Consider the following 27057-nt stretch of genomic DNA (forward strand, 5'->3'; position numbering starts at 1 on the left):
TTGATGGCCAAACGTAACTATTTATTAGGGTTTTTTTCTTATAAACATTTTCTTCTAAAACAAAAAACCTAGAATTTAAATACCTCCCATTCCACCACATATAAGACTGTACACATTATTTACATCGCTCAAAAAACCATATTACAGATTTTCTGACACTCAGTATTTCCTTTAAAATAATAATAGTGAAGCAATTAAGCTTTGATCAATAACTACACTTTGCATAATCTTGGCACAATTTACAATATGGCGCCTACGTTGCATTTCATACTTTAGGCCATTTTTGTCCCATCTAACTACCTTCCTAGAGAGCCTGTCCCCTTCACAAGAACAGACTCATGTCTCCATGCGTATCTTAAGCAATTGCACAATTCCAATGCTGCCATTCTGCTTCCATTACTTGGCACTGGCAGTATTTCTGATTTCCCTCTTCAGAAATGATTTCTATTCCAACTTTAAGTGTTCCTTATATTTGCTGTCTTCATGACACTATTTCTACCAATAATTTTAAGTAATAACTTAAATGTATAGGAAAAAATCAAATATAACAAAAGTATTCCCTAAAATATTAGTGATTTCACCACCCTGGTTATGCATGTACAAAAATAACAAATATAATTTAGTAGCTGTAAAAAACTATTTTCCCTAAAAATAGTCATTTCTGAAGGACAATTTAAGAAGAAAAGTGTTCTCAAATGAAAATGTACTAATCTATTTTACAACCAATACATCTGTTTGAGAAACAAATAATTTATGCAAAACTAAAAAGAAATATCCACCTACAGAAATAATAATGAAAGAAAAAATTAAAAAGTTGAAACATTACATCACCAATAACTGCAACTTTGGTGACCTAACGAACCTGTCAACCAGACAAGAGAAAACCTGCCTGTCAACAGTGCTGCAAAGTCTCTAACCACGATGAACAGTAAAATCAGCCGTGAGTGCATGTGAGCAGGTAGGTGTGTGCGCATACGACACAGACGCTAGTGGGAATATACAACTCTGGAAAGGCCAGTGATTTTGCTTACTGCATGTTTCTACTGTAGCACTATATGCAAGAGAGAAAGGAGGGAGGAAGGAAGAGAGGGAGTGGAAGGGAAGAATTCTTACCATACTGAGGGCCCAATATTTTAATCTGTATTCTTTCTCTTTTGTCAGAATACAAATAAATACAATATGAGTGGTAGACAGAGAGCAGTCATATCATCCAAATGAATTCTTACAGAATAACTTAAGAAAGCCTTAAAAATTCAAGTTACTTGCATTCAGAATTTTGTTGCATGTTTGTTAACATTGAACTTTGTTATAAGATCTAGAAACAGACCTCTAATCAATCATTTATCACCTCACATATAGTCCCGCTGGGAACAGGAGCTCCTGTGGTCCATTCTCAGCATTATGGCAAAAACCCTGACACTCTAAGTACATTAGGAAGGATGCTTGAAGACTGAGCTGAGCTTACACCTAACATGCACTTTAATAGCTCAAGACAGTTCCAAAATAAGATGTCTTCCTAGGATGCAGTCACATTCCAAATTAAAAATAAACTTTTGGTCTGGAATATTTTCAAAAGACAATCAGAATTTAATGTTATAAATGATCTGTGCTGAATACTTAAATAATTTTAAATGCTATTAATGATATGTATGCTAAAACTTGGCAAATTTAATAAAATTCATACCAATTTCCCTGTATATCAATCTCGTCTTTCATTAATGTCAAACTGAAAGAAAAGCCTGTTCAAAATAAATGGAGATAAATAAAGGTTTTGTGTCTTTAAACTGCTGTTTAAGTACTGGATCCACTGTTCCATCTATCCTCTCAATCAAAATATCCTACACAACTCAAAAGTTTTGAAGAAAAAGGAGGCAAAAAATATAAAGCAAATTATAAAAAAATAAAAACAAAATTCTGGGTTTTGAAATTCTATTTTGTGTTTAAATAGACCTCATGAACCTAGTCTTCTCTTCTGCAATGCCGTTAATAATGTCTGTAGTCCTCTTCTCCACAGATTAGAGCCTAACATAGTCTCTTGCTTTCCATACTGTTTTGGTTCTGTAGTTAATATAGGTTCTACAAAAATTGGTTTTGTGCAATAAAAAATTGGTTTTTCTTACATAGTCATAGCCAATTCTCAAAGCACCCACAAGGTTCTAAAAATAACTGAAATAAACAGTGTTCCAAAGAGAACTGCTCTGACAGTCACCTCTCACTTGGATGGTAAGGTACACACTTATTCATTTTAAAAGAAAGTTCAACAACTTAGAATCTGCATCTCACAAAATCTACCATTTCAGTGGTTAGCAAAACCTCTCTCGGAGAGGGTGTAGACAAAGTTATAAAAGAAATCTGTTGTTTTGCTATTTTTCCCCATAAGCAAGGAAAATGCTCATTACATAAAATGGAATCTAGTGATTACATATGCAAAATATAAATATCCATATTTCTATTTTCTGATAAGAGATTGTAGTGCTTCATCCATCCTGATAATACAGGTAGTAATTCAGTCTGAAATACACATTAAAAATATACTCTGCTACGTAATACACTTTATGTTAACCATTTAGAATTTACAATGACTAACAAAACAGTTAAAAAGAGGCAACAATCTAAAAGTCTTTCATTTTAAGGTACACAGGGCTCCACAGCCACCCACCAAAACACACGCTTTCTGTCTGGGGCAGTCTAATTGCATTTTATGGAAATTGGAAGAACCAGGTCAGCAAATGAACAAGGCCTGCAGCACTACCTACTGCTAAGGGCAAGCAAGTCATTCCTCAGTTTCTCTTTACCACCACTGTTCTGACAACTGCATAATTCCTAAGTCTTTCTTCATCACATCCACATTTAACCAAAGCACTGCGAGTAACAATATAATGATAACTTACTACATTCAATTGTACGGGAAAGCTTATGAAAGAAAGACGAAAAACAACTTGAACTTTTATAACTGTATAAAAAAATGGGGTAGGCAGCAAACCATTAATCTCAGCAAGTGGGGGTGCTAAGGCATGCAGATCTCTTAGAGGTTACGGCCAATCTGGTCTACATATTAAGTTCCAGGCTAGCCATGGCTACAGAGTAAAAATAAAATAAAAATGGTTGGGGGGATAAAGGGGATAATTATCTTACTTATTTATAAATTAACCGATCTGAAAACAAATAACACTTATAAGCAAGCTCTCCTGCACAATCAAGCTCTGATCCTTACTTTATAAAAGAGCATCTTACTCTCAAAGCCAATTTTTGTTGAACTGACTTTCTCTGTGTTCTGGTGCATATCTTTTTACTTACAGCCATCTACTCCTGCTTACAATTACCAGGCCTTTCCCCAGAACTTCCACTCTTCCTCACATGTACATTCACATGTATTTCCTTATTTCCCCAAAACTGAGCAAATATTTGAAACTGAGGCACCTGAGATTCTTGAACAGTGAAAATAAGCTCCTATCTACATACAGTGAGAATATATGTCCTTCTACCAAGCACTAATTTCTAGGATAGTTTTCCATTTTGACAACGTACTATATGTAAGGCTTAAAAGACCTGAAACAACCTCTCACTCCTCTCTCCACATGCTGCTGCTATGAAAGCCCCTTGTTACAGGGTATGAAGTCAAATATACTATGGAAGACTATTTCAATAAGGAATTAGTGTTTCACTTCCTGTACAGAGAGGATTCAAACATCAGGATTCTGAAGCAACCTATATTGATTGGCATTATCTATTTAGATACTAAAATATAATTTTAAGAAAATCAGCTAGCTGTCAGTTCATAAATAAGCATCACTAATAAATGCCCATGTTACCTTTTCCAAGTTCTTTTGTTCCTTTTTTTATTGGTACTTGGTAAGTAACTGCCATTACAGAAAGGAAATGGAGAAAAAGGCAGTTCCTAGTGATCACAATCGCAAGGGCATTCAATTGTATCACTGTCTACTTATTAATGACAAAACCAAATTTACTTAATCTTTATACTCTTTTCTACCAAGTATTTGCATAAAAATTCAGAGAAAGCATTTCTATTTTACTAGGAGAAAGGCATGTGTCTCTAACAAGAGAGAGAATATGAAAATATTGAGGGAAACAGACTTATCCACACTGACAAAATTAATACTCCGAGTTGAAAAGGAGTATTTCTCAAGAACAAAACTGAAAGGGAGCAAATCTCAATAATTATTCTAAAAACCAAATCCTGAACTTATAATTGATAATGATAAAAGAACAGAATGTTGTGTCAACTAAACTTTGTCATTAACTACCAAGCTAGCATTTTCATTACTTGGAATCACTGAAAAGAAAAAATATTTCACAGTGAAAAATTAAGAAGTCAGGATGCTTCAATCTGCACCAATAATCAAGGTAGTATATCATTTAAAATGACAGGCAAATACTAGCTCCATTCACTGAATGGAAATGCTAAAAAGTGATTAATTTCCCCAAATAGTTGTTAAATTCCATGTTTAATGTCTGTACCTAAAACTATTCATTTTTAACTTCTCATGGAAGCTGATTTCTAAAAGGAAGTCTCCAAGACTCTGTTTATAAGTAATAGACACGTTCCATTCCAGGGTTTTAAAACAGGACTTTCTAGAATATGACTCCCACACCTTAATCCTTCCTCTAATTTCCCAAACAAACTAATGCCTGCGGCCACCGTTCCCATTTACCTTTCCTCTGTGAAGTACAAGGGGACTCTGCACTTACGGCTCATTTGGCAATTGCTAGGAAGCCTCACAGTTCAGCATCCTTTCTGAAGATGGCAATTCTATATATAACCTGAAGTTTTACACTTACAGTGCACTTACATGTAGAAAGGAGCCGAAATGCAATAACTATCACATTTCAACATCCTCACGTTTCAATATCACAGATATTAAGAGATGGAAAAAGACCTGCTTGTAGAACTTTAAACATCTGTTGAACAGAATATATTAGTCAATATCAAAAATAATTAAGAATTTTGTTGTTTTACATTGATATTCTACATGCACACCTTTACAAATTATGTCAAAAATAATTAAGAAATCATTTTTGTTGTTTTACATTGATATTCTACATGCACAACTTTACAAATTATGTTTTTTTCAATGTAGTAAAAGCTGGACATCATCAATTTGAGTAAATTATGGCTTTTATAACAGATTACTTTACAACATGCACAAGCAAGTGCCCTAGATAGAAATTCCAATATTGTTTCTAGCTCTGTTCAGTCCTGTATCTGTGCTCTGCACCTCAGAAGTGAGCCTATCAAGGCACTTAAAAACACGAAGTCTTTTTTAGGGACTTGAAAGTGGGCCACAATTTACACAACGCAGTATCCAATCCATCAGCATTTCAGTCAGTTATTACTTGTTTCCAGCGTACAGTATCATAGAAAGTCCTCAAATAACCAAAACTAGGCTAATAAAAATAAGATATAAAAAACACTGTACTCCACTAAGACAAAACCTGCCCTTTTCAACAGCAGAGAATGGTTTTTGGCCTCCTCTAGTAGCAGAGTATGATTTTATATATTCAGAAGAGAAAAGGGAACCCAAGCAAGCCCCCAAACCTAGAACAGAAACAATCTAGATAAAAACGAAATACAACATCCAAATATACTCCACACAGCTCCAATTGAGGAAGATTTGCACAGCTTTTCATCCTTCTATCTGTCCTTTGAGGTGAGTTTTTCAATCAGCTCTTGGAGTGGTGCAAGTTCTCTTCTGTCAATGAGGTTGAACTCCTACAAACAGCAGAGCATTATTCACATCTAATTCCAGAGCAGTTTACCGTGAACATTACTGGATATTACCTTATGGAGTAAGTAAAAGGAAACTTCATTTTTTAAGAAACTGTTCATGAGCATAAGGAAATCACCTAACCTCCCTCGATGCTATGATTTCACATCTATAATATTAAACACACACACACACACACATCTCATGAAATATTTGTGGAGACTAAATGTGGGAACTGCGTTAACTACTTCACAGACAAACTACCGGTCAGTAAGTGAGAGCTGTTGCTTCCCCTTGAAAAGAATGCAGTGGGTGGCACTGAAATATGTCAATCAAATGGGGATCTGATATCACTGCAAAGAAAAAGATTTTATCATGAAAAAATTAAGAAGTCAGGATACTTCAAACTGTGCCAGTAAGTAAGATACTATATCATTTAAAAATGACTTTTTAAATGATTTATCCTGAACTAAATTTTTTTTAAAAATTCAATAAAGGTCACATATACTTCCAACCTTCTGTATGATGGACTATTCTCAACTTCCAATGTCATCTATCATTAGCACCTATCATATGCCAACCACGACAAATAGAACTTTTGAAGAACATTAGCCTACTCCTCAGTCAATGGAGTCTGGGCAAAACATATGGGAATACATTCCACATGCCTACATTTTTGTATTGCACTTTAAGTAACACCCTTAAATAACGGCTGTCCCATCTTCCTGCCTTGACAAATCCTCAGAGTGAGCAGAGAGCAAACCCAGATTTAGAATTCTGAAAACCTCTCAGGATTCTACACTAGAATGTAGATGTCAATGAGGAGGGCCAGCTCTGGTTCCTGGCCCTCAGTTAACCTTCTGTTTTTCCAACCCCACCTTCTCCCTGCAAAAGGGACTCATACAAATCAGTAAAGATAAGTGGGCTGGCATGTATGAATGATGTCCACATACCTCTAACATGCAGGTATCATCTCGGTACTCATGCCTGAAGTTACACCTAGCGGAGATGTGACCTGGTCTCCAAAAAATAAACATCAACGCTCTATCTGAGAGCATGTGGATAGGGAATTCTGGGATCGCATATATTTCAATTGCATGAGATAGTAAAAGGAACCTGGGCAAGTATGTTGTTGGCCCTGTAAAGTCTAGACTGTTTGTGGCCATAGAAAGATTTTCTAAATTCAAAGGCCCAAACAAGTGGTCTTCTTATTTTAAGAGAAGTGTGACTTTAATGTAAGGAGTATGTATTAATGAAAATAGACACTTCAGTGAAAAGTAAAGACAACATTTATAAACTTATGCTCACAAAGAAAAACAACACAAAGTAAAATTGCTTTCTTCCAACCACCATCTTTGTCTTATAATCTCTACAGAAGCAGGAATCAAACTAGTTGACTCATCATCTATTTCCAACTTTATTATTTCTCTAATTAGAAAATTAAATAAAAATATATTCATATGTGGTTTATCTTTCCTTGTTTGTTTGAGACAAAGTACTGATGCGTAAACCAGGCTGGCCTTCAACTCCTGATTCTACTGCCTCAGCCTCCAGAGTACTGGGATTGTGTGTAGGGACCACCAACCTGGCTTATTAGTTTACATTTCTAAGGCCAGCTCTCTGAGGATGAAGGAAAGGGGAAATCAACTAGCAAATCCAGTTCCAACTCAAAGGAACCTCTAGATCACTCTGACCCTTTCCTTCCTCAAACATGACGGAGAGTCATTAGCTTTAAAACTACTTAGAAAATGGTTTTTTAAAGAAATGGGAAACAAGGATGTGATATTCAAAGCATATGTCCAGAAAAAAATTTACTAATAACAATCAGACTTTTCTTACAGCAGAGTTTTAGGAAAAGAATGCTAAAATATCTGAGACCAAGTTCATGACATGCCACCACCCACCCAATTTTAGTTCAGATTCAAATTCCTTTTTTCCCCTACTTTGGGTGGCTTTTGCTTGTTGTTTGCTTCTGTTGGTTTTGAATGTTGTCTATCCATTTTCTGTTTGTTTGTTAAGACAGGATCTTATGGCCCACAACAGCCTGAGGTTACAAAGTAGCAGGCTGGCTTTGAAGTCATAATCCTTAGGCTTCATCTTCAAGTGCCAAGATTATAAGCGAGTACCACCATACCTGACTCTCTATTCAGGTTTCTTATGTAGCCCCTTCACATGGCCAGGACACTAAAGCGGTCCAAGCAAGGCAAGGCATCTTAGAACTGTTTTAGGCTTGCCTACCATCAACTGGGAGATTAATGAGGCTTGTCATTGTCATTTTGGAGAGTATAAAACAGAATACTGACTAGAGAGAGATGATAAGTTATGTCCTGACAGTATATATGCAACATTTATTTTGTATATTCACAAAATCCTAAAAATAAACATGAGGCACAAAGCCTCATGAGTCAACCTACCTGAACAAAAAAAATAAAGTGCTTGAAAGATGTATTGAGATGTGCTTCCTCCTGAAGCTGGATCACAGGGTCAAAATGTTGATGATAAATGTGAGCATAAACTCTAAAGAGTCGTTTGAGTATTGTTTTTGCCACTGACATGAAATTCTTCGGGAATGGAACACCTAGTGAAGAGATAACAACCATCCCTATGTTAATAAGAAAAGAGCACAGAGCAGCATGATTTGACATTATATAGCATCATGAAATTGTGAAATAATCAATGAAAGTAAATAATGAAAGCATGTAATGAAAGTAAACTCCAAAGCATCTTTTAAATATGAATGATTCTTCTTCGGTCTTTTTGTTTTTCTTTTCGTCATTCAAGATAGGTCTCTGTGTAGTCCTGGCTGACCTGAAACTCACTCTGTAGACCAGCATGGCCTCCAACTTAGAGATCCACCCGGCTCTGCCTCGGGAGTGCAGGAATTACAGGCATGCACCCACACCCTGCTAGAATGAGTCTTCTTTACGGCATACTGAACCTCTAACATACTGCCACTTTACAATAAATACCCAAGAGGTAGTGAAGCTAAAATCACATCCAGGTTGTGAGGTTTGTTAACAGTAAGCACTACACAATTATCTGCTAACATAAATAATGTATTAACCATTTCATTTATGTTTAAAATGCTTTTAATGTATCAGACACACACACAGACAGACACACAAACATACCCAGACACACACACAGAGACTGATACACAAACACGGACACACACACAGACAGACAGACACATACACTTGTCCTTAAGGAGATTCTGATCCAGGTATAGTGACATGTATCAGCAATTTCAGGACCTCAGAGGGCTGAGACAGGGTAACAGTGAGTTCAAGACTAGCCTGGGATTCATAGTAAGACCCTGTCTCAAAGCAAAAAGAAAAATAAGTATGAGATCTGCACTTGGAAGGATATTATCCTAAGTGCATACCAGACCCCAAAAAAACTATTCTTTGATCTTACTTGTATTTTGAGTGAAAAAGAAAATGAAATACATAGAGAATAAAACCATGGTTACCAAGGTAAGAGGACAGGATATGAGATAATGTAGGTCAGAAATAGATCTATAGCAAAGATTCAAGGTAATCAACTCTAAAGATATAATATAAAGTATGAGAATAAAATTAATAATAATAAATTATATTGAATATTATAAGACTATTGAATAAGTATTATTGAATACTATTGCCCATTTAACACCACTATAATTTTTTATTAGTTGGGTATTTATAGCTTCTTTCACAACAAAATAAAATGGCTTAACTATAACATGATCTGTAACATGATGCAAGTTTTTTACTATAAAAGCTGTATGTATATACACACACTAGCATCATACTATATAACAAATATATACAACTTTAAAATTTTAATACCCATTTGGGCCACTCCAGGCATGGTGGTGCCCACCTTTAATCCCTGCACCAGGGAAGCAGAGGCAGATGATCACTGTAAGATTGAGCAAGGTGAGCCCAGGATACCCAGGACACTCAGAGAAAAACCTGTCTTGAAAAAAAAAAAAAAATCTGGGCCAAAACAGTTAGCAAGTAAAAGCACTTATTGGGTGAGTTGGGTGAGTCCAGTAACCTGCATTTAATCCCCAGAAAGCTTATTAAGGCTGAAGGAGGGAACAGGTTTCACAAAGTTGATCCCAGACACACACATGCACACACACATAAACACAACAGTTGTAAGTACATTTTTAAAAAGGAAGAAGACAAAATGCTGTATTCTGAATGTTGGCAAGATAACCAAACACTGGTACTACTCCCTCAGTAACATAGTCTATTGCCCATTTAACACCAATAAAAAATACAAGGAAACAAACACACCACAACCAAAGGACATTCTAAAATATCAAAGTCATGATAGATGAAAAAAGACTGAAGTCCACATATTCTAGACTACAGAGACTAACAGGACACAGCACTGCATGAAAACAATTAGCAATGGTCTCTTTACTAGGAAAACCTGAAAAACACAAACAAGAAAGACCTAAGATCCAAGAAAACCTAAGATTTCAGAGATCAATGCTCTACTGAAAGCATACAATGTTAGCCAAAAGTTATTTAACAATACTCTAAGGGCAAACTGTTAAACCATTTTTTTTTTTTTCAGAAATCATAGTTGCAAGTATTTTAAAAAGGTAAAACCACATACGAACTGTCTAATTGCTACACGTTAGACTTGATAGATTTATCTTTAAAAACAAGTACACCAAACAAATTACTCAGGCCAAACCCTCAAGTCTGTTTTTTTCTCACATCTTGATTTCAAAATCAATGTGACCTATGGCAGTGCTTCTCTGGAGCCACACCCAGCAGGCTCAGCCAGGATTACCACTGGCTTGGTGTCAGCCTGAGCTACAGAGAGGGAGACCCTACCTTAAAACAGAAGAACAAGGCAAACTCTTTAAGAATAATTTTTATTTTTTTGGTTTGTTCGAGACAGAGTTCCTCTGGGCGTGGCCCTGGCTGTCCTGAAACTCGCTTTGTAGACGAGGCTAGCCTCGAATTCACAGGGTTTTTGTTTTTTGCCTGTGTCTGCCTTACACTTGCTGGGATTAAAGGTGTGTACCACCACACCCAGCTTTTAAGAATAATTTTATGAGCCATAAAAATCACACTCTTCTTTATCATAAACATAACATTATATATAAGCCAAACAAACTGGAGGAAGGGAAAATAAACGTGTGTCAAGTATCACTGGCTGTCTTATTATCCATTAACTTTTCTTATAAGGTAGACCAGATTCTATTACCTTCCTATAGTATAACCTCATTTGTTCATCACTTAAAATTACAAGGAAGTATCCTTAACAAATTTAGTATGAAAGGAACACAAGAATGCTCTTGAAATGCATAAAATTAGAAATGATTGATGTGGTAACTTGCTCTGACTCCAGAACAATAGTAAACCTCCATGTGGAACTTTCTACTGAGAAGGAAAACTACTACCTGTTTACAGTTCCTTATTTATTTATTTGTTTGTTTGTTTATTTATTTATTTATTTTTAATGTTAAAAAGGAGCTAGACTTGGTGGCACATGCCTTTGATCTCAGTACTAAGGAAGCAGAGGCAGGTGGATCCCTGTGAGTTTCAGGCCAGCCTGCTCTAGAAAGCGAGTTCTAGGACAGCCAGAGCTACATAAAAAAACCCTGTCTGGTTGCAGGGGAGGGGGGAGATGAATGACTCAAATATACCCAAACACACACTCAAAAAACCCTCTTTGGGGACTGGAGAGATGGCTCAGAGGTTAAGAGAACTGGCTGTTCTTCCAAAGGTCCTGAGTTCAATTCCCAACAACCACATGGTGGCCCATAACCATCAATAATGAGATCTGGTGCCCTCTTCTGGCCTGCTGGCATAAATACATACAGAATACTGCATAAATAATAAATAAAACATTTTTAAAAACCTTTGATTATAATGTTAGTAATATTTTAATCTGAAATATCACAAAAATTTTAGCAAATAATAAATTAAGTCAAGAAGTAGATCACTTATTTTCTACTATCTAACCTTTCAATTAAAACACTAGGGGCAGGGGTAGGAAAAAAATCAATTTCCATGAGACAGCTTGCTTTTGTCATGACTGGGCTAACAATCTCCTGTGCTTTTTAGAAACTGCCTGACACACAAGCTCATCAACACAGTCCCATGAAACTACTCCTGGGTAGGGCAGGAAGGGACAGAGCAACTGCAGAAAGGTAAAATTCAGTACTCCATAATTTATCCCATTACACAAAATAATTTTACCAATTTTTGATGGAAATAATGTCTCATCATCCAGCTGGTCCTGAACCCAAGTCATCAGGTAATCAATATACTTTGGTGCAGAGCACTTAATGGGCTTTTTTATGTTTGTTCCATCTGCCCAGTGATACTCATATCTGAATGGAAAGATAGAAAACACATCAAAAGAGAGGTATAAACATGCACATACATACATTTATATGTATATATAAAATGAATATATACAAACATATTCTAAACAATCTGTTCTTCCAAGTAAGTACACATTTTTCAATTATCAGTAGCCTGTTTTGCATTTACCACAATCCAAACTAAGGAATCACATCAAACTCATCTTCTATTTAGATGTTTTCCTCACCTGTCTGATTTTCTCTTTTCCTTTCTTTCTTTTTTCCTTTCATTTATTTATTTTTTTTAAAGACAGTCTATCACTATGTAATCCAGGCTGGCTTGAACCGGATCCACTGTCTCTGTGTCCCAAATGCTGGGGTTAAAGCGTGGGCTACCATGCGCAGCCCCTACATTTTCTTAAAGAGCTCTCTAATACAGAGTAGAATAATATATATTGTTGAAGCAGGAGAACTTACTTCTCTGTTCTATGATGGCATTCTTTGAACTTCACAGTTGTTTTTCTTCCTTACATAAAATGCAGAGCAATTCTTTTTACCTGGGAGCTTTAAATTTGGGGTTAAGTATATAGAAAGCAGAAAAGTCAAAGTAAAACTAATATAAATAAAAATGGTTCAGTGGGTGGCTGAGATAGCTCAGCAGTTAAGAACACTGGCTGCTGCTCTTCCAGAGGTCCTGAGTTCAATTCCCAGCAACCACATGCTGGTTCAAGACCATCTATAAAGGGATCTGACGCCATCTTCTGACATGCAGGTGTACATGCAGAGTGAGCACTCCTACATTTAAAAAATAGTACTTTTGGATGAGGAATTAACACACTCTAAAAGGAAACTTGCAACTCAAAAGTGCTCATCTTTTGGACATTAATATCCCTTTGATTTAAAAAACATCTAATATGCAACTATCATGTGAGAAACACAAGGTCAAGAACAAGAAACACTAAAATGAAATGCACTTCCACTACTCTGAAAAACAAGATTAGTAGAATCTATGCCCATAAATGTATAAGTAAAAATATGTATGAACTGCCTGTCTAAAGTGAACAACTAACCCTTGAAAGATCTACCTATAAATGCAAATATAAAACAAGCTGCTTGATTTGTATTCAGGCCAAACCCTCAAGTCATTTTCTTAAACAATTCATTTCATAGTCTCTCTCTCTCTCTCTCACACACACACACACACCCTTATTTTTAAGATAAGACTTTCCTTACAAACTGTACAATAAACATGTCCATCAACATAGCTCTAAAAAACTAAGTACATAGCTAAAATTCCAAAATATAGAAATCTATAAACGAATTGTCATTTAGATTTTTAGTTTCCATTTCTTCTGCTACTTCACTTTTTTTAATCAACTGTTTTTAACCTTTTCTGCAGAGTTTGACCTCAATGAAGAATAGACCAGTTAGCCTAACAAAGAAAATAAAAATATAACAGAAAAATAGTAATCTTCAATATACAGATGAGGATGCTTTCCATTTATCAAATCCACACCTTAATAATAACCCAGAACTACCCCAAGCAGCGATATGCCCTGACAAATGTGTGTAGAACCAGAGCCTTATCATTTTTTAGCACAGAAGACCATCAAATGCAGTGTGAAACCTCAAAAAGAAGACATTCCCAAGCACCTAACTGGTACCCTGCTGTGATTAATCACTTTCACTTTCTGTTATAAAGTTTAAGTACTCAGTGCAGTTTTAAGCCTGTTTATTCTTCTATGACCCTCTTGACAGATGGGGGCTGTAACTAGGCCTTACCTTCTTTACTTTTCACTTAAAAAACATGAACTTCGGGCTGGAGAGGTGACTCACCAGTTACGTGTGCTTATTGCTCCTACAAAGGACTGGGGTTCAGTTTCCAGCACTCACATGGCAATTCGCAGCTACCTGTAACTCTAGCTCTAGGGGATCTGATACCCTCTCCTGGCCTCTGGGAGCTCCTTTATGCACATGGTGCACACATGTACATAAAATAATAAACAAGTAAATGAATCTTTAAGAAAAAAAGGATGAGCTGGAGAGAGGCGCAGTGGTTAAGAGCACCGGCTGCTCTTTCAGAGGGTCTGGATTCAACTGTCAGCACCCACATGGCAGTTCACAACTATCTGTAAATCTAGTTAGAGAGGACCTGGACCTCACACAGACATACATGCAGGCAAAACACCAATGCACATAAAATAAAAATGCATTTTAAAAAAGGAAACAAAAGGCATGCATATTCTTTCTCTACAGTAAGACATTTCAAAGTCTTTCTTCACAGTCATGTTTGTTAACTTGGTAGATTCTCAGGTGTTCATTCACTTCCACAAAAAAAAACAAAAGCAAACATAGTAAATCAAAGATTCATATACAGCGTCCTGAAGCTTTAAAAATAATCTCAACTGTCAGTATCCTAACACTCGCAAAAAGTGAAACAACTGTATCTTGCTTAAACCTAAGATTCTAATTTTTTCTTTTCTTTTTTTTTCTCCAAGACAGGAAAAGCCTTGTGTAGCCTTGGCTATACTGGACTCACTTTGTGAACAAGACTGGCCTCGAACTCACAGAGATCAGCCTGTCTCCCAACCCCCCTTGCTGGAATTATAAGTGTGTGCCACCTCGCTCCACTTCCTGATCTTTTCTTTGTTATGTTTATAATTAAGATCAAGATATGGTTTTAGTTTGAGCCGCACCACAGGCTTAGGTGTGGGCTGACTGTGGAACCTTTTACAAGCAGGTGCTGGTATACCACTGGGGACTGACCTTGAAGGTTACAGTGAGAGCTGTCTTGCCTTCTGATCCTCCAGTATCCCTCCTGATCCTTTAGTAAGGATCTCACTAAGGATCCTCTGTAAGCTCTCACTGCCCAGCGTCAACCTATCTCCATACCTTCACCACCATGACAGGCTAAAATGCCCTAACAAAAAGAGCTGGGCACAGTGAGCACAGCTATGATCCTAACAGAGGAAGCAGACTCAGGAAAATTCTAGTCTACTGCCTACCTGGGTCACATAGGTAAAACGAAGTCTTATTTTTCAAAGGAAAAAGAGAGAGAGGAGCAAGTGGGCAGGCAATATGCTACAGAGGAATCTGCTTTTTTTAGAAAGCAGAACTACTTTTTCCCCAAAGCAGATAAAGCATGTGTAGTAAAATTAAAACCATCCATTTTAACATGAAATGTAAAACATCTGAACACCAATAACACCGATAAGAATTATGTAATAAAAGGAAATTTCATTTCTCTAATGCCCTTTTACAGTAAGAAACTTGATAAAACTAAGACACTATCCTGTGTCTAAACCACAATATTTAGCCAAAGGATAATTAAATAATTTAAAAACAAATTTAATAAAGAAAGGCAATTCAATTAAAAATCTACAGAGGTTCGGGAATAGTAGTTAATTCCAGAACTGGGGAGGACAGAGGCAGGCCCATCTCTGTGAGCCCAAGGCCAGCCTGGTCTACCTAGGAGTTCCAGGACCAATCCGGCTTCATCGAAACTATCTCAAAAAGCAACAACAAAAGTTCCATAAAGGGCAGTTCTCCATCATAAGGAGTTCCTTGAGAAGAGAAAATCACCAGATACAATTCTAACAGAAAAGATCTAAGCCTGGCACTGTGACACACACCTATGATCCCAGCACTCAGGGAGCACACAGGTAGATCTCTATGAGTTCAAGGCCAGCATGGTCCACACAGCCAAGGTTACACAGAGAAACCCTATCTTGAAAAACCAAAATCAAACAAAAAAAGAATTTGAGTGGCATACTTGAAACCCCAGATTTGATACATGCGCACACGAACACACACGCACAGTATCACAGGATAAACACAACATAATGAAAATATAATCATTATAAAAGTAAAGCCACTAGGACTGGAGAGATGCCTCAGCTGCATGGAGCATGCAAAGCTCTTTCAAAGGACCCAAGATAAGCTCCGACTTCAGGCAGCTGCAGGACATCTCTGGCCACTGTGGGCACTTGCATGCACTTACGCACACGCACGCACACGCACAAATTAACAACAATCCTTTCAAAATAAAAACTTAAACAGAAAGAGCACATCTACACTAAAGAATCCTAGGCAGTTTCAAAGGGAAAGAAATGTTCAGCTGGGTCTGTAACAAGGGTGAGACATTTTAAAATATTAACATAAGGTTAAAAAAAAAAAAAGAGAGAGAGAGAGAAAGCAATTACAAAAGAAAGAAAGAGAAGAAAAAAAAAAGAAAAATGTCCAAGAAGAATAGATGAGGCAACTTTCCAGAAGAAATAGAGTGACTGGCAAGGAGCTTCCAGGAAGCTGGTTCAGGTGGATGGGGAAAGAAAGGGTATAAGGAGAGGAAAGGCAGGAAGCAGCTGGAAGGCAAGGCAGAAACAAGTGGATCAGGCACAGGCCTGATGCATGGCCAGGCACTTCCTTCTCATCGAAGAGTGACAGTGACAAGGAAAACTGATCATTAACTGAATCTTACTTTGGTCCAGCTGACATCACCGGACAGCTCTCCTCTGTACAGAAGTCTGTGATGGTTCCATAAAGCATATTGATTTGATTGAAAAAATCCACAGCTGCAAAGCAAATGTCCGTTATAAGTAAAATAAAATATTAAAAAAAGAAATCACTCTGACTCTATTTAAGAAGAATCCCAGGTTCCTCTTCCTTACAAAAGCAGGTGGAAAGCTCACACCAAAGCCTCAACTGTTGAGTATACTAAAATTAGGAGCTGGTAATAAAGAGAAAGAAGACAGTGTTAAAAATTATTGGCAACCCTCATAAAATGCATATATAAAATATACAAAGAACTGTATGTGAGTAAGAAAAGACAACACACAGAAAATGTAATAATTTAAAATGCCCCCTCACAAAAAAGTTTCTAGATAATCATAAAATTCTATAGAAAAATGTTGGTAATAATGAAATCATAAATTTAAATAACGGGTTGTCATTCTAAAGCCACCCCCTAGCTAAAAACTTACTTCAGATTGTAAAAAGCCAAGAATACCCAACACATTGAAAGTGTCTGTGTGTGCATGCAATGGCCAGGGGACATCGGCTGCTATTCCAATACACAGACACTGTCATAGCAACAGAGAAAATACAGACAGAAAGGAATTGTCTGCTTCTACACTTAAGACAGTATCTTGTGCTCTACAACACAGGGTTCTTTCTACACAGCCATTCTTAATATTTAATTAGCATACACATGCTGGCAAAATGACTCGGTGGGTAAGCATTCCTGCCACCAAGCCTGACAACCTGAGTTCAATCCTCAGGACTCACATATTTGATGTGGCATGTGTACCCACCCACACACATTAACACATACATGTACATGCGTGCACGCGCACACACACACACAAATAAATGTATAAACATTCAAATAACTAAAAAAATTAATAACTGAGTTCTCAAAGGTACAAACACACAAACAAGTGCTAAAAGGAAGAAGAGAGAAGAGCAGAAAGGAAGGGAGGTAATAGGAGAAGATAGGAGGGAAGAGGAGGGGGCAGGAGGGGCCAAGCAGAGCAGGGCATGTTAGCACACACCTTTAATCCCAGCAATTGGGAGACAGGTTGATCTCTCTAAATTAAAGACCAGCCTAATCTACAGTGAGTTCTGTACCAGCCAGGGCTACACAGTGAAACCCTGTAATAATGTACATATACATGGCCAATTTATTCTGATTATCTTTGAGATATCTTATAGGTAAGTTGGCTCTCACCAATAAAATAAAAAACACAAACCATTTTATTTTTAATAACAGAACTGTTGTAGTCCAAAACTATAATCATATATTGATTAATCACATAATTAAGAAATAGTGTGACAGTAACATTCTATTGACATTTCATAAAATAACAAAGACTAAAGCTGGACTGTGACATCATCACTATATTGTCTGCTGAGAAACAGAAGGGCTACTTACTGTTAACTGCAACCCACTCGTTTAGATCCTCTCCCTCAGGAAGCATGACAGCCATCCGGAGGTTGCCACTGCCAAGTGTGGCCTCTGCATGCTTTAAGAGCTCATACTGGTGAGACCCCTCTGGGATGTTCTTCTTTGGTTTAAAAGTTTTAGAAGAGCGACTACCACTATGAAAAAAAAAAAGAAGGGAAAGGGGCATAATACTTGATTATTTAAATAAATACTATCAATGGAATTTATATTTTATTTCTGCATTAAGTAAGTCATATTAAATAACAAAAAATAGGAATTACAACCCCCAAACCTAAACTGTACTAGCTACATTAATCCTAGCAATAACATAGTTACTGTTTTGACTATGATATCTACCCAAAATACATAAAAAATTCCTCTACGTTCTCTAATTTAACTCAGGAGGAGCTAAGAACTTTCAGCTGCAACTAATGCAGCTCTCCACAGTAAACTAATCACTCTGGATTATAGACTAGACTCTAAAAAAAAAAAAAAGCACTTCCATAATAAATATTAATAATTTTATTTTTTTATTTATTTTGTTTTTTGTTGTTGTTGTTGTTTGTTTGTTTTTGAGACAGGGATTCTCTGTATAGCCCTGGCTGTCCTGGAACTCTCTTTATAGACCAGGGCGGGCTCAAATTCAGAGATCTGCCTGCCTCTACCTGAGGGTAGGATTAAAAGACATGTGGGACAACCGCCGGGCTTTATTTTTACTTCTTATTCAACCCTGTTTTTCATTTTAATACAGAAGTATTTTCTCTTATAAGATGTAGACACACTTTTATATCAATAAACAGAAAAATCCAAGAGCCAGGTGAAAGGAAGCTAAATGTTCTACACACAATGATAGGACACATTTCCAATCAATCTTAACATAGAATTCTGGTTTAAGCAGGTAGTTAGTATGACTGATATGCTCAAATACATCCTGTGTCTGGATGTATTTCAAAAATGAGATCGGCATAAGTTAAAGGACACAGAAACCAGCATGAATAGGGTTTTCACTAATAAAAACTGGGACAATCTGAGCGCCAAAGTTAGTGATAGTAGTTTCAGATCCTGACTGAAGAACACTAAGAATCCATTTACCTAGATTATCTTGTGTCTGTTGTATGCATGGTGTATGTGTGCTTGAGAACATGTGTGTATAGGTGTGCATGTGCAGGGACCACAGGGGGATTTGGAGTGTCCTGTTCAATCACTGCATCATCGCCTAGGCAGGCTAGCTAGAGAGTTCAGTCGTTTCCACACTTCTCCGCTAGGTTTTTACAGGGACTGCTAGGGATTTCAAGTCAGGTCCTCACACTCTTAACCATAAGGCCACCTCCCCAGCCTGTATCATCCCTGTATTATCTTACAGTGAATACACTAGGAACAGCTCAGTAGTAACGGAAGTGGCAGACAGACTGTGTGGTAAGAGAAAAGCAAGACTGCTCAGACCTGCCATAACAGCACTACTCATCTCCCACAGGTCTCACCTTCTAATATGCATGCAGCTATATCTTGGTGATCGTATTTCAATTATCACCTTTAGATGGACAAAACATCCATCTCTTAATACGAGCTGAGTTTTCCTTACAATAAAACTTAAGTAAATTTGCAAGTGATGAGAGAATTAGAACTCTTGCAATTATTATAAAAATAATTTAGATGGGGCTGGAAAGATGGCTTGGCAGTTAAGAGCACAGGCTGCTCTTCCAGAGGTCCTGAGTTCAATTCCCAGCACCCACTTGGTGGCTCATAACCATCTGTAATGAAATCTGATTCCTGGTTCTGGTGTGCATAGACCGAATATTCATATACATAAATGAATCTTTTAAAAATAATAAGAACTTAGATAACAAGCTAGAACAAGCTGGAATGGAGACTGAACCAGTTACATAGAATCAAAATACTTACACAAAATGTTAATTATGAGGAACAAAAAGGTAAAACAACAGTGGAGGATTCTGATAGATGTTAAGGAATTTTAATCCAGTAACATGGCTTGTGTGACCCAGCTGGAATACAGACATGCCTTTAGTACAAACTTTTAATCCCACTGGCTGGAATATAGACACAGGACACCTTTAATTCCTCTGGCTGGAATTTAGTATACACCTTTAAACCCAAACAATAATATCTACTTTCGGGGCAGACAAAGTGATGAATCAGACAGATTTGCCAGAATGAGTCAGACAGGACCCTCACGAGAAAAGACAGGAAAGAGAAGCTACTTAAGAGCAGCACGGAAGAGCAAGAGGATTCATGGACAGTACAGTAGAGTTTGGGGGTACAGTACACTTAAGTGTAGCTCAGTTTGTGCAGTTCAGTTAGTAGAGTTCAGAGGAAGTTTTTTCCAAGCACAGCAATTCAGAGAGAAGCTAGTTTGAATCAGTCAACCTGGAGAAGAGTTTTGAGCCAGAACAGCTGAGTTCAACCAGCCAGTCAGAGTTCTGAAAGAACTAGAAAAAGGGTGAGCTATTCAGCAATAAGTCTCAGAGGCTGAAACATTCTAGGCCTATGTTAGCAGATAGAGGCTGCAAGCTAAAGCCTTCAAGGTCCAGGCTAAAGATTAGATTGTATGGAAGCTAGAAGCTTCCAGGCCTAGGCCTAAGGGATATTAGATGAAATGTTGGGGGCTCAGCCCAAGCTATGTATTTGTAAAGCTTGGGTACAGCTCTCATCTCATCTTCTCATCTGAGGAAATAAAAACATTTACAGGTAGGCAATTTAACCAAATTAAAACACCAAAATTAAAACCACCAGTAATAGCCAGGTGGTGCTGGCACACACCTTTAATCCTATCAGGAAACAGAGGCAGGCAAACATCAGAGAAACTGAAAATAAGGGATATTCTACAAAAATGGTAAAGGTCATGTGTTATGCTAAATTTAAAAGGTAGAGCCTAATAAATGTTTGTTATTAGGTATAACCATTTAAGCGGTATTTTCTAACCCATTATCAATCCAATAAAGACATAGAACCTGTTGTCCTTTATAAAATAGACTTTATCTGGGGCACTGAAGATAATTCTCTAAACTGACCCTCTCAAACCCTATCTCGAGCGACCTCCCATCCACAGTCCCAAAATGCTAATTACTGTTCTCCAACTCCTCCATCCATGCTGACCCAGCCATGTGCTCCTTTCCCACGCTAACCGATGATGCCAGTCCATTTTGTTGCCTTCTCCTCCGATCCTGTCATCTCGTGGTCCCTCCACCAAGGCTTGTGGACCCTAAACTCTTCCCCTCTTTCCTCTGCCAAATTCCAAGCTTCGGCATTTTTTATTAACCAATCAGCTTTAAATTAGGTGGAGCAAGGTTTACACAAGGGCAGGTGTACATGAGAAAGTGCTCCTCTGAGCAGGGTCAAGATCTTTGAGGGTCAAAAATTAACATCGGAATACATAGCAGTAGACCAACCCCCAATAGTAACCAATGAAGACTGAAGAAATATTTTAGTTAGAAAATGTGGGGCTGGAAATTGAGCTTCTTGATCAACCACTGGGTTTGATCTCCAGCAATACAGGGGATTGAGAGAATACTGCAGACATAGAACTGTGTGTGCAGGTGTGTGTCTGTGTCTGTGTGTTACTCTAAGAAGTTAAAGTTACTGATGGGATCTCTAGATGAGGACATCTAGAAACTCTGTGCAGTCTCTCCAAAGATGGAAACTTTTAAAATAAAATTTTTCGTTTGTTTGATTTTTTTTTTTCAAGGCAGGGTTTCTCTGTGTAGCCTGGCTATCCTGGAACTCACTCTGTAGACCATGCTAGCTTCCAACTCAGTGATCCACCTGCCTCTGCTTCCCGAGTACTGAGATTAAAGGTTTATACCACCATGCCTGGCTAAAATAAAATGTTAAACAATTCAGCAAATGAAAAGATTTTACAGCTATAATTTGTAATTGTTGTTATAATACTTAATTATTGCTATAATGATTGCTAGAGTTCTAATTACATTTTTTCTGTAATTTTTACAGCTTACTATCGAATTAGAGATATTATAAAAATGATCTTATGCTCATTAGTGCTATAGTTGAACATGGCCAGTATCCCCTGAAAGGCTAATTTGCTAAAGGGCTGCTCCCAGGACAATGCAATTATGGGGTGGAGAAACCCTTAATAGATAGACTCTGGTCAAATTCTGCTCATCCAGCTTGCATGCACACGCTTAACCAGCTCAGCCATTTCATTGGCTCAAAAGTCTATGCACCATCACTAAGAAACTGACACATGAAGAGCCTGTCTATATACGGGAAGGATTTGTTAACATGCCAGTCATAAGTGATCAATCTGTATGATGTGACAGAAATTATAACCCAAAATACATACTATGGTTATCTGAGAAGTTCTAGTTGTAAATTATACTCTTTAACTTTTTGAGGCAGGGTCTCACTATTACACCACAGGGTGGCCTCAAACTGGCAATCCTCCTGCTTCCCAGAGATTACAGACACGCACCAGCATGCCCACCAGGAATTTTCTTTCTTTTCTTGTTTTGTAATATCTCCCGGAAACTATTTTAATACTAACCTAAGAATGAGTTATAATATTGTTTTAAAGTTTCTCCTTTGTCTTCTCTCTGTGTTAGTGGGGGATCCTTAGGAAAGAATTCTACAAATACACAAGGAATACCTGCTATCACTGACTGTTCTGGAAAACAGATCCGACTTGAAAAACAACTTTTAAAAAATACATGTTATACAGGCTGGGGATTTAGGTCACTGATAGAATACTCAGGAGCCAGGGGCAGGTGGTTCTCTGAGTTCAAGGCCAACCTGATCTACAGAGTGAGTTCCAGGACAGCCAGGGTCACATAAATAAACCCTGCCTCAAAAAACAAAACAAACAAAAAGAAAAGCTGGGTCTCTTTTCTTAAATTTTTCTTGTTACAAAAGAAAAATGGAAGGTACCCAGCATAGTAATTAATATGTATTTTCTTCCTTTCTTTCTTCCATTCCCAAACCATTTTTGTTTTGCCTATATATAAATAGACTGACATATTCATTCACATTCCGACTTTTTCACATCTTTTTTTTTTTAATATTGACTTAATTTTTTAACAGCATTTTTTTTTAATATTTATTATTTATATGGTATTCTGCCTGCACACCAGAAGAGGGCACCAGATCTTGTTATAGATGCTTGTGAGCCATCATGTGGTTGCTGGGAATTGAACTCAGGACCTTTGGAAGAACAACCAGTGCTCTTAACCTCTGAGCCATCTCTCCAGCCCCTCATTCACATTCCAAAACACCTTTGTTCCAGTTAACTGCATTGCTTTATCTCCATCAAAAAGCTTTACATTATGAAATTATACTTTCATTTTTTTCATTATTTCTCAAAAGAATTTTAAAAAGCTAGAAACAAAGAGAACACTCAACATACTTTTTGATGATTACCAAGAATCATGTTTATCCTAATTTCTCTGCATTTACATATATAAAATATCAAGGGAGGGGGACCAAACTGTTAAGTAAAGAGACCTGTGTTCCAAGGATGGGACCAGCAATCCTAACCTGGTAATTGTGATTTTATTCCTCCAGTAAAATAAGGAACAGGCTCTCACTGAAAAAAGCCCATTTACTAAGAAGTAAAATGTACTATTTTCCCTTTCTTTCTTAGAAAACTCTTACTAACCTTTCATTAAATATCACCCAAATTTTTTTCATAAACCTCGAAACAAAATGCTTCCTTGGCTTCAGGACTTCAGGAGTGTACTATGCCCATTAGAGATGACTCTGATTTACCGTCTACTGTCTCTGGAGTAGCCACATCTCCACATAGGCACTTAAGGACTTGCGTCTACAATGCTAACGTAACTTCCTATAATCAGCATCTGGGGGTTTGGTCTAAATTGCAGACACGCAGTGTGAAGCACCACCACAGTCTAGCCAGTCTTTTCACATAAGGTGAGGAAAGTGTATCCTGTGCATCTATGCAAAAGTTACCCAAAGGTTATCACTGTGGAAGACTGTGCACCCACCAGGATCACCCCCGACCACCTCCTTCCCCACCCACAGCACTTAGCTCTTCTTTCATACTAAGGGATTTCTGACATTTAATACTGTGGTCACTGCCTGAAACTTAAGTGCCACTGAGCAGGAAGCTTGTCCATCTTATCATACGTGATACTCAATGTCTGCACCATGCTGGAGCACAGGAAAGTTGTGAGGTTTTTCATCAATTAGGCTTTCCTTCTCAGACATGACTCATCATGTTTTAATCCTATCTCTCGCTGCCCTCTTTCCTCTGCTTTTTCTACTTACAGTAGCCTTCCCAAACAGGTTCCAAGAACCAGAAAATATCCGTATTTAACTCAATTTTTCTTTCTTTTTCTGCTTCCCCTGTATAATACTCAAGAAATCATCAAATAAAATTTGCTGAATTAAATTTTGTTTGTTTTATAGACAGGGTTTCACTATTACCCTTGGCTTGCCTGTAACCCTCTAAGTAGACCAGGCTTAACTTGAACTCACAGAAATCTACCTGACTCTGCCTCCCGAGTACTGGGATTAAAGGTATGTGCCACCAGATTAACTTCCCTCCAGATTAACTTTTTTGGACTATTAAACTGATGGGCAAAACCTGTTGAGAGTGTATTAACATCTATTTGTGACCTTGCTAAAAAAAATCATTCCCCTGGGGGAGGGCGGGACTGGAGACATGGCTCAGCAGTTAAGAGCACTGGCTGTTCTTCCAGAAAACCTGGGTTCAATCCCCAGCACCCACATGGCAGCTCACAACTGTCTGTAACTCCAGTTCCAGGGCATCTGACACCCTCACACAGACATACATTCAGCAGAACACCAATGTACATTAAAAATAAAAATAAATAAAAAATAAAAATGTTCCCCAAACAGTACAAACCCTCTAGATGCTCACATTAGTTACAGCAATATTGTCTAATCTACCTCATATCTGCAGCTAACACCACACCACCTAAAAGCAGGATGCTAGTATATATGTATTCAGAAAACAGTACTAGAACCTTTCCAAACATCACCAAGTTTCGGCCAAATATGGCTATCCTACATTTCAACCACTTTAGCTTATGAGTTCCGAGACACAGGCCTGTCAGAAGCAGCCATCCACATTACAGCTACTTTATAGCTTTTAAATCCTTGAGACGAGAATATAAGCAATGTAAAATTACACTAAGCATGGGAGTTGCTTAAGGGTGTTGGTTAAAGGTAAAATATGAAACAACTTACTGTATAAACCACCAAGTTTCTCATCTACCACTGACAAACTCAGAATCAGCCCTAGAATACATGCACAAGTTCAAAGGTGTCAGGCAGGTTGACACAAGCCAGACCTTGGGCCTAGGAGAAAAGCCTGTCCAGGGTAAGCCTTTCACGATAGTTAAGCTTTGTCTAAACAACCTAGAAAGAAATGGTATCCTATACATGAGCATGTGAAAATAAGGGTGCCACCAATGCAATGACTAAAACTTGTGGAAGAAGGGAAAGAGAAATCTGAACAGAAAGGAATCGCTAAATGCCGTTTGCTCCACAGTAAAAGAGCAGATGAGGTAGATTACAGCCTTTACGAGTCTGTTTTTTATTCTTGTTTTAAACTAGCTTTCTAAACACCTGAGTGAATTATAAGAAATCGTTCAAAAAAGTTACTCTTCAGGTGTAACCCCGGGGACCTAAAGTTTGTCTGTGGATTCCATACTCTTGCTGTCCCACTTTTCTACCCCGACCCCCACCTCCACCTCAAACTGGTGTGAAATAAATGATAAATAAAATAATGACCAGCACTAAAAGTAAGGCTAAAGTTGGTGTTAAAAAAAATGATTGGCAAAACAGCCCAGCGGACCTAAATTAACCAGGACACATTACCCAAATCCTATCTGGAGAGTGACTGACAAAATATGACCCCTACAAATCAAGAAAGAAGTGGGGTGCTGAAGTCCGCAGGCTGTCACCAGGGAATCCAGGCCCGCAAGCCGTCCGGTTTTGAAGTGATCTCTACGGAACTTGGCTCTCAATTTCTCAACCGTAGGACCTAACGAAGATGTTAAAGGGGTCTGGGACTGCCAATCCATCTTCCTACGCTTGGCATTCAGAAAACAACAACGGGCATCTGACACAGAGCCAGGAGGGGGGTTGGCAAGCGTTGGATGCCAGTCGGGAGGGTGGAATGTAAGCTTGAAAATACACACGCCCACCCACGAGTGGGAGGTGAGCTTGCAAACACACACACACACACACACACACACACACACACACACACACACACACACACCTATGTCAACATCGACAGAGACAGAAACAGACAGACGGACAGAGACCGACCGACCGAGGAGCGAGAACTAAGCCGGGTAGAGAAATGCAGGCATGGACACTGGGGGCTCCGGCACGGGCAGCACACAGGGAACAGAGGGAGAGGCCGGGCAGTACCAGCAGGACGGGGAGGCAGGGCCGGGCGGCACACGGAGGACGGGGCCTCGGAACAAAGCCGGCAGGGCCGGGTTACTTACAACAAGAAGCTCATGTCGGCCGCGCTGCGGGCTGCGGGCTCGGCAGCGCGAAGCCCGGGGCGACCGGCTCGAGTCGGAGGAAAGGCGAGGAAGGGAGGGAGGAGGACGCGCCCCGGCAGCGGGGCGGCGGCGGCTTGCTCGGCCTCGCTCCTCGGCTTCGGCGGGCAGAGCGGCGGAAGTGGAACAACTGGGCTCGGCGAGCTCCGCGGAGTGGAAACCCGGCAGCCCAGAAAGCACCGCCCGCCGCGGCGTCCCCGCCGCTCCGCGCCCCGTCGCAGCGAAGTCTCGCGAGAGCGCGGGCGCCCAGCCCACCTCGGGATCACCATCGGGTCGCCCCGGCAGCCCACTCCGACCTCCCGTAGAGTTTGCCCGAGGTCGTGGCCCGGCCTTCGGAGCTGCCCGGCTGTGTTCGGAGCCTAGGAAGGAGGTGGAGTTCCATTCCAGGATGCCTGGGTCTTGTATTGAAGGAAGGAATCGCAATCCGAGAGGGCTCCCTTTCTGTGCTTGCATTTAGACAAGCATTCCACAAACTGAGCCACATCAACAGTCCCTCTGTGCCCACTTTGATAAACAAGGATACATTCCCCCCCCCTTCTT

The 27057-nt window shown here is 38.6% G+C and overlaps 1 protein-coding gene across 1 annotated transcript; it reads right to left on the reverse strand.

Moving 5' to 3' along the window:
- Mob1b (MOB kinase activator 1B) lies at window positions 1-26711 on the reverse strand. Its single transcript, XM_055596059.1, has 6 exons — window positions 26461-26711; window positions 17975-18141; window positions 16523-16616; window positions 11939-12072; window positions 8141-8304; window positions 1-5731 (listed from the first exon to the last, which is right to left on the reverse strand). The coding sequence occupies exons 1-6, from the start codon at window positions 26472-26474 to the stop codon at window positions 5654-5656; spliced, it is 651 nt and encodes a 216-aa protein (XP_055452034.1). The 5' UTR covers window positions 26475-26711; the 3' UTR covers window positions 1-5653.
- Window positions 26712-27057: the final 346 nt, after the last annotated feature.

This window comes from Psammomys obesus, unplaced genomic scaffold (assembly GCF_907164565.1).
Source record: "Psammomys obesus unplaced genomic scaffold, mPsaObe1.curated_primary_1811, whole genome shotgun sequence".
In the NCBI taxonomy this organism is placed as follows: Eukaryota; Metazoa; Chordata; class Mammalia; order Rodentia; family Muridae; genus Psammomys; species Psammomys obesus.